At 34.7% G+C, this 9,469-nt stretch overlaps 1 protein-coding gene across 1 annotated transcript in view; it reads right to left on the reverse strand.

The window, feature by feature from the left end:
• The window catches only part of LOC106469170 (BTB/POZ domain-containing protein KCTD9-like), an 80,965-nt gene that overhangs the window by 23,868 nt on the left and 47,628 nt on the right, over positions 1–9,469 (reverse strand). The window contains exons 9-10 of the mRNA XM_013929634.2: positions 7,020–7,125; positions 1,333–1,466 (exon numbers count right to left, since the gene is read on the reverse strand). Coding sequence (XP_013785088.1) covers positions 1,333–1,466; positions 7,020–7,125 — 240 coding nt within the window. The remainder of the gene's footprint in view (positions 1–1,332; positions 1,467–7,019; positions 7,126–9,469) is intronic.

Below are 9,469 nucleotides of genomic sequence, written 5' to 3' on the forward strand. Positions count from 1 at the left end.
AGAGAAAACATGTCACTACAACTCTCCTTAACAATGTCTACCAGCAATATTTGTTAATTTTTTCACCATGGACTCGGTCCCTGGGACGAACCTAGTAACAATTTTGTGCATGTTATAGTTTTCACACTATAACTTTGAAATTAGTAAGAGAATGTTAATGAAATCTGGTACATTATCAGTAAACATTAAAATGCTTTCATATGCAAAATATCAATTTTTTTTTATTAAGTCTTAAGGTTTGTAAAGCAATGTTTTTCTCATACCTTTTTTTTCTCTTTGCATGTTGCCTATCTATCATGCAAAGTAATTTTCATTTAAGATTAAAAATACTTTTATGCATCAGAAACTTTTCAAATGAAATTTCGAGCAGACTAAAGACACACTCTACCTTGTTGAAATATTGGTTCAAAAGAAAAAAAAATGGTGCCAAGCCTGTTAAAAATGACTGAGAAAGCCACAAGGAGGATATTCTGAATTTCTGATTGGTTATTCATGTCATATATAGAAGTAAGTGTATATAAGGGAGTGTTACCAAAAATGGAAAGAGGTGGCCGTGGTACTATTGTGTTTGATTTATTACATGAGCAATATCTTACCAAATTGAAAGGATAAAAGGCTCTTATTTGATATTCTAGCTTGTCAATATCAGTAATTTGAGTTTCTAATTCGTATGAAATTATAGACTTTGTATTTTGAATTTAAAAACATCTAATTTGAACCTGTGCTGCATTCAACATACCATGTGACACACAAAAATCGATGTTTATCTGTATCTTTTAATATTTATTTTTAAATTAAGAAATTGAGTAATGTATAGTACTAAAATCTGAATTATAATCAACAGTTTGATACCAAAGTTATTGAGATAAATTCATGAAATAGTAGTTCAATAAAATTTTGAATGGGAGTCAACAAATGAGATCACATGGCTTTTCACCCGTGACCTGTCTTGAAAAGGTTAAAGTCACTAATTCAAACTTATTGAACAATATAAAAACATCCCAACATTTGACAGTTAACATTTAAGGATGTCAAAAGAATAGATGAAATTGTAAGAAGCATCTAAAAACAATTTTCCTAGTCTCTCAAACAGACATTATTTTCCTTAGCTTTACAATGTGTTTTTAAACCTAAGAATCTTCTCAATATATGTCTTGCTTTCATTTTTATTACACTGAAACACAACAGTCTACACCTCAATAAATTTTCTTTAAATAAGACGATTCATGCACTTTATATTTATTCAGAAAACAAATTTTAAACATTATTTTGAATCTTGCAATGAAATTGGAAATTAATTAAGTGTGAATGTATGTTGGAAAACTTTCATACCTCAAGATCAGCTCCGGCCAGGACAGCACCACGGAGATCACAATTTTGTAGATTGGCATTCTTCAATGTAGCAACTCTCAAGTTTACACCAGCCATTTGGCTGCCCTCAAGGTTTGCTCCTTTAAGATTAACTCCTTCAAAAATAAGTTTCCACATGAAGAATTTTAATCTTTAGATGTGCAATACTATTTCATCACTAATACAAACTTGTTTATTGCTAAAACACATTTCACTTAATAAAGATTATTTATCTTCACTAACTAAGTAAAATTTTATTCCTACAACAATCAACCACAAGTACAATTTTGTTTTATAAAATACTGTTAACTTTACAGTCCAAACTTATGAGTTACAATATCAAAGTTAACTTTAGCAAACCCCTCACAACTAACCAAAACATTAGTGGATTTCATCTGAAAGTCACCAGGTAATTGTTCTTAGATCAAGATGGCTCCTGAGTTCTGATGAGGTTAATACTACTTCAGATTGAGAATTTTGTAACTTGCTTGGCAATATTTAAGAATACTACTTGTATTTCTTACAAAAGTTATCAAAAAACAAGCAACATAATAAGTCAGTATGCAATGGCATATATAAAACTTCTATGGGACTTGTGTGTATAAAATAATGTCTAAGGTTAATTCAGTAAGTCAAGATAAGCAAAAGATATAGTCACAAATAACAGAATGAAAACTGGCTACTCTGGAAGTTTGGTGACGTTTTAAATGGCTGCAAAGCCTTGTATTTCAAATCTTTTAGCATAAAACATTGTTATTGTTCATTAAACATAATTAATGTACAAAAGTTACGAGATGTAGAGTGCAATCACTCTATTAACTCTCTTGCTATGAGGTCAGTCTAATTGACCAACCTCGTAAACACAATGTACTTGTTATAGTTTGCATACTATAATTTTAAATACATTATGTATATCTTCACAAAATTTGCCAGACTTTTAGCAAACATTACAAGTCTTTTGTATGCAAAAAATCAGATTTCTTAAAGAAGCATTTTTACTAAAGGTTTGTCTGTGAATATATATATATATATTACTTTTTTTTACTATTCTGAGTGCAAAGTGATTTCCATGTTATGATTAAAAATACTTTTCTTCATCTCAAAAACCTCAAATTTAATGTGCATAATTTATAAAGCTTCCTAAATAGATTTCAAACATTTTTTTCACTAAAACAAATCTAAATTACCTTTTTTCTCTTTCTAGAATGATTTCAAATTGTAACATGAAACTACATTTGTTTATCCTAAATAGTTTTAAAATTGTAACAGTATACATCTATTTATACTTAAATTTTATTGTATTATTGCCCTTTGAACTGTCTCTAACTACTATTCATGCCATTATAAGTGGTAAATCATTTGGTAAATGTGCAGCTCACATTATGATATCGAAGTACATTATGCATGAGCTACTAATGAGCATACCTCATGAAAATTTATTATTATTATTACATATTTTACCTAATCTAACCTTAGCTAACCTAAAAGTTTCCTATTTTTATATTTTAGTTACTTTTATAAAAATAAGTAAAGAATACACATGAAAAACAAGAAGTACTTAGCTGGGCCTTTTTTTGCTGTCAACTGTCACTTCACTTTCACTTTTTTCCTTAACTCTCGGAGTCAGTAGGGCACCACTGATGACTTTGTAACAAGCTCTTTCCATCTTTCCTGGTTTTCCACCGCCCTCTGGGAGTTGATGAACTCTAGGCCTGTCCACTCTTTGATGTTGTCTTCCCATCTCTTCTTCTGTCTGCCTCTTCTTCTTTTCCCTCTAATGGTGCCTTGCAAGATGTTCTTTGCCAAGCCACTTCAGTTTGCATTTTTTGACAGTGGTCAAGAGATCTCCATATGGTCCAACAGCTTGTTGGATTTTGTTGTTGGCCTCTTTGTTGGTAACATGGTTTTTATATGAGATGTGCAAGATTTTTCTGTAGCAACTGATTTTCATGGTCTGTATTCTTCTTTCTAGATCTGCTGTGAGGGTTCATGTTTCACAAACATACAGAAATATGGATATGACAAGGGAGCACAAAAGCCTAATTTTTGGAACTAAGAGTGATGTTGTTGTTGTTCCATATTGGTTTCAATTTTGCTAGCACTGTTGTTGTTTGCAGATTCCTGGAAAATATTTCAGGTTTGGAACCCTCATCAGGGACAATTGATCCCTAGTACTTGAAATGTTTTACTGTTTAAAGTCTTTGTCCACATACATTGATCTCAATGCTGATGGCGTTGGTATTGTTGGTCATCAGTTTAGTCTTCTCAACATTGATCTCCATGCCATTAGCTGTAGATATTTTGTTAAGGCATTCCAACAAGCTGGCTAGTTCTTGCTCTTCTCCTGCTAAGCCATCAATGTCATCTGCAAAAAGAAGGTTGGTGATTGGCCTGCCTCCAATACTGATAGTACCTGCATGATCTTCCAAGGCATCAGTCAATCCTTTCTAGAATGATGTTAAAGAGGGTGGGTGAAAGTAGGCATCCTTGTCGAACTCCAACCATTGTTTGACACCAGTCCCGTAAGCTGCTATTTATGAGGAATGCACTCATGGCTTTGTCTTAAAGGTTTTCAATGACTCGAACAAGATTGGCACTAACAGTGTACTTCCTCATGGTTGCCCATAAGGCTGCATGCCATACCCTGTCAAAGGCCTTCTTGAAGTCTGTGAAGACAAGATAAAGGTCTTGTTGATGTTGGAGATATTTCTCACAAAGGATCCCGAGATTGAAGATCTGTTCTGTGGTGCTTCGTCCTGCTCGAAACCCCACCTGTTCTTCAGCAATGATCTTTTCCATTTGGGGTTTGAGTTTGTTTAATATGATCTTCAACATGACTTTACTCAGGTGACTGAGGAGGCTGATTGCTCTGTAGTTTTGGCACAGCTGCAGGTTACCTTTCTTGGAAAGCATGATGAACACAGACTGGGTCCAAGTTGTGGGCCATTCTCCTGTCTGCCAGATCTTATTGTAGATTGTTGTGAGGGTGGTGATCAAGGCTTCTCCCCTGGTCTGAACCAGTTCTGCTGGTATGTTGTCAACTCCAGCTGACTTCCCTTTCTTCAGTGATCTCACTGAATTTTCTACTTCTTTCTGAAGTATAGGATAGTTCTCTTCAGTTATCTGAGGGCAGTGTGGTTGTATAGTTCTGAGCAGTATTCTATCCACCAATGGAAGATCTCTTGTTCTTCTATGAGGCATTTTCCTGATTTGTCTCGGATGGTAGTGGCTCACCCTTGTTTTACGGTTGTTACAAGTTAGTATGCTTTTTTACTGTTGTTCTTATTTAAGTTTTCTTCAATTTTATTGCAATGTTATTCTATCCAGTTCTCCTTTGCCTTCTTCATGCCTTTTTAAATTTTTTTATTGACTTCTCTGTATTTTTGCACTTCTTTGCTTTTTCTCTTTTTCAGTTCTCGTCTTTTGTCTCATAGGTCCAAAATATCTGGTGTGACCCAGATTTTCTTAGTCCAATGGTGCAAGCCAAGGATCTTGTTGGCTGTGTAAGTCACTGTTGTGTTAAAGGTAGTGATCATCAAATCTAGGTCTGTGTTTTTGTCACCTAAGATGGTAAGAGGTACAAATTTCCCACCAATCATTGCTTGGAAGGCTTCTGCCACATCAGGGGCCTTCATTTGCTCAAGCTTAAACTTGATTCTTGTGTACTTTGGTTTGCTGATTTTCTTCAAACTGAGATGAAAGTCATCATCAACAAGTCATGATCACTTCTGATGTCTCTCCTGGAAAACTTCGTGTTCTGGCAATGTTGACTCCTGTTCAAAAGCACTTTTTCACCATGATATAGTCAATCTGGTTATGATGTTGTCCATCTGGACTGTGCCAGGTCCATCTTCTGGATGACTTGTGAGGACCAAAAGTATCAGCTAACTCAAGGTTGTTATGTGTGGCAAACTCCAGGAGCCTGAGTCCTCTTTTGTTTGATTCAATATTGTAGAACCATCCACAGATGCCTTGCCAGTTTGTCTGTGCATCCTCAACAACTTTTGTATTACAGTCTTCTTGTATGACAAGGATGTCTTTTTTTGAGTGATTGATCTATTAGGTCCTGCAGCTGCTTGTAAAAGTCTTCCATCTCATCATAGTCAGACATTTGGGCATACACTTGTATTACTGTGATGTTGAATGGAGTTGCCCTCAGGCGGATGGTGATGAACCTGCTGGAGACCATGTGGCAACTCATAACAGTGTTCATATTGTTTTTGTTTACAAGGAATCCATGTTCATGTTTGTCATCTTTGCCACTGAAGTAAACCTTGTGTCATTCCTCACTTGCTGTTTCCCCAAAGTGTTTCCAATGCATCTCACAGAGTCCAAGGAGGTTACAGCAGTACCTGTCCATCTCATGTGTAAGTTCTCTCAATTTCCCTGTGGCTCTCAGTGTCCTAACGTTCCATGTACTGATGGTGATGTTGTTTCTCCTAAGAAACGTAGTGGTAGAAGCACCAGTAGCATACCTATCACGTCTGTCCTGGTTTGAGGTGGAAGGCACAGCCATTGGTAACCTGTGCTGAGACCAATCTGGTATGGGTTGAGTATTGGTTGTCATCATGTGGTATGTCTTAGGCAGCTGCAACCTGGTGGCACCCATCTTCTCTCTCGGTTGGTTTACCACAGCCAAAATCCACCATACAGTGTGGCACACCCTGGTCCCGAACATGTGGCCATTGAGCTCATCCAAGAGCCCTTTTGCCCTGGCCTTTGACTTCATTGAGAAAGATGTCCACCCAGTGATGTCATGTCAACATCACACCTTTTTCACCAATGGTTGGGAGATTCGTGGAGGGCTGGAGCATCTTATTCCATCCCACAAATAACACTTAACCCTACTTTTTTTATACTAATGCTAGTATTGCACTAAATAATTTTGAATTTAATTAAATAATGCATCAAAGAACACAGAATAATAACACGCAAAAGCAGATGACATCCCATAACTATCACAATTTTTCTGGCTTTCTAACTATACAACAAGAACCGTTATAAATTCATCTAAGCTAGTTGATGTCTTTCCCATGGGAATAAAGCTTGTACTGAAAGTAAAACTGACAATTCTCTGAACAGAAAACAATGTAACATAATGTGTCATTTGACAGATGAAAACCTTGGCTTTATATTGGTTATAAATATTATAGTATTGAACGTCTGTGAGAACTACTGACAAATCCTGAAAGAGAGAATGTGATAGGTGGGTGTGATAAGAGGGGGTCTGATTTCCTATTTGATGGCTAAGTAACCAAGTAAGATTGAAAGCTATGAAGCGATGATGACATTATAAGAAGTAATTTACATCAAATTTTGTACTTCTTGGACAGTTGGTAAATACAGTTGAAAAGAGAGAAAATGTTACAATTCTCACACTAGGGGAAATTCAAGATTTGTTTTAAACATTGCCTTATAAAATTAAGAACTTAAAACTTACATATTTTTAAAATACAGATTATTAGTTACACTTATTGGTATGCCAGGAAAAGAAAGTGGTTTTATTAAATTTTGAATGTAACTCACAAAAATCCATGTGAAATGCACAGACAAAGATGCTCATGGAGAGAGAGAGAGAGAGGGTTAATACAGTACAATCAAAAAGATACAACCAAACCAGCCAATCAGTCAGAGATGGAAATCTGACTTCCGTATGAGCAATTCCTTACCTTCCATATTAGCTCTACAACCAGCAGGATCTTCCATGTTACAACCCTGAAGAATTGCACCCTCGAGGTTTGCACATAACATCTTTACTCCCAAAAGAACTGCCCCCTAGTGAAAGAAATGGAAATACATCATGAAAGTTTGTTTTCAGCCATTTTACTAATAAATTTACATTTTAGATCACAAAAAATTAAAACTGCTGATAACTCAAAAAATAATTTATAAAGAATTAGTAACACATTTTTACAGTCCATCATAAAGACTATTATACAAGTCATTTAAAAATGAGGGTGCTCCTTGGTGACTGAAAGACGCTATTTGAATTCAATTCTGTTTTTATTCATATTCCTTTCAGTCTGGGAAAATAGTACAAATTGTATCTTCATCAAATTTACGCTGTACATTGGGCTTTCTAGAATCCATAAAAGCATTTTATAATTCCTGCTTCAGTTTGAAAAGCCAAACCTGTTAATTAAATTGAAACTACTTTAAGTAATTTTTCTATTTTCAATAAAATACAATAATAATAATCAATATATGTTACGTATCACATGCAAATAATTGTAGCATTTCGTTACTTAAAGGCATATATACTTAAACATCTCCTAGTCCCAACTGCACAAATAAAGCCTTGGAATCTATAAGAAAGGAGAACTGAATGCTATGAAACTTTGCAATTAGTACAAATTATTGTGTAAAAAAACATAACTAGAGTAAATTGTTAAGTATGAGGGGTTAGATCATATTGTTAAGTACTTTGGGTTTATTTTTTAAAAAAGTCAATACTGTGAGAACATAAAACTCAAGAAGTTTTCACTTGTAAATTGTTTACCTTTAACTTTTATAGTTTTAGCAAAGCAATGCTACCAAAATAATATGTTCTATACAGTAAAGAGTACAAAAATGGTTATCAGTATTTTACATTACAGAACAAGCTAATAACACCATCGATACTAGGAATTAAATAAGTACATACTGCGTTCATACGATCTTATGAACGTATATTCAACAAACATAAGTTCCGATTTTACGTGTGAAACACATGACTGTACTCTGAAGTAACTAACAAGTCTACACAGTGGTGTTTCTCCATACCTCTGCAGTAAAGATTAAGTGAAGATCAAGGCAGCACAGAGGACGTTTGATATACCTATGTAGTGAAGGTAGATAGAAAGAGACAGTGTTCAAAACTTCCATGATTGGATCCTGAACTAACTGCAATTTCTGCTGGAAAGAAGTATTTATTTACTGCCTTTCCACTTGAAACTTTGTAACATTGATAATTGTTTAAATGTATTTTGTATTAGTAATATTGAGTATGAATATCCATGGATGATAAGATAGTGTAGTCAGATGTGTAGATGAGTGGAAATGAAAATGTGCATCACTGCAACTGTTCTCTTACTGTGTTTAAATGTACTACTTACCAAAATCTCTGTGTTTGTTTATTTGTTGGATTAACTATACTCTGTCCACTGTGAAACCCAAATTTTAGCATTATAAGCCCTCAGACTTACTGCTGTGTTACTGTTGTGTGTGGGGGGAATCTGTGTGCATGTATTTTGTACACATATGTGCACACTCCTTATGTACATTCACAAAATCACATTAGTTAAAAAATTACAAGTTATATTTGAGAGAAAGAGAATTTAATTTGTGAAGAAACAAAATACTATAAAAGTACAGTGTGATAGAGAAACTTTGCTACTTGTGTAGCTACTTTTTCTGCAAAGCATAGAGACAGTTCAAGAAAGCGTACTTTGGTGGTTGTTTTTGTAAAGCACAGCAAATAGGCAAAGTTAGGTAGTAGTATTTTTGTTTCAGTTATAGTTTGAAAATTCAGATGTTTTCAAACATAAGTAGCTCTTCTCTCACACTGTGTGACAAAGGTGCAGAGTTTAGCTTTGTAAAAGCTCTGTCTATTCCCTTCTAGTCACAACCATGTAAATGAGAAAGCAATAAATCAACTAGAGAGCAGATCATAGTCTAGCTACAAGGCTACATTGCTGCCATGTGAAATGGTTCTCACAATACCTAAGAACCAGGCAATTTGCTTGCAGGGAGAACAGCATTCTGTATTTTTTATGAACATATAGGTAGCCAAGTTTTATCGTAATACATTATAGAAGTTTGGATGAATTGCTGCAGCAGAATGCACTTTGTTTTAATAAGTGATAAATCTGCATTGTCAACCATGCATTGACAGCATGGGAAACTATGATACATATGGTTGAAGATAAGTTTTACCAATTGTTATGCTATAATGAGACTTGAATCTCCAGTAACCATATTGTCAACCATGCGTTGAGAGCATGGGAAACAATGATATATATATAGTTGAAGATAAGTTTTACCAATTGTCACGCTATAATGAGACTTGAGTCTCCAGTAATCATATTGTCAACCATGCATTGACAGCATGGGAAACTATGATATATATATGGTTGAAGAT

Source organism: Limulus polyphemus, unplaced genomic scaffold (assembly GCF_000517525.1).
Source record: "Limulus polyphemus unplaced genomic scaffold, Limulus_polyphemus-2.1.2 Scaffold3335, whole genome shotgun sequence".
NCBI lineage: Eukaryota > Metazoa > Arthropoda > Merostomata > Xiphosura > Limulidae > Limulus > Limulus polyphemus.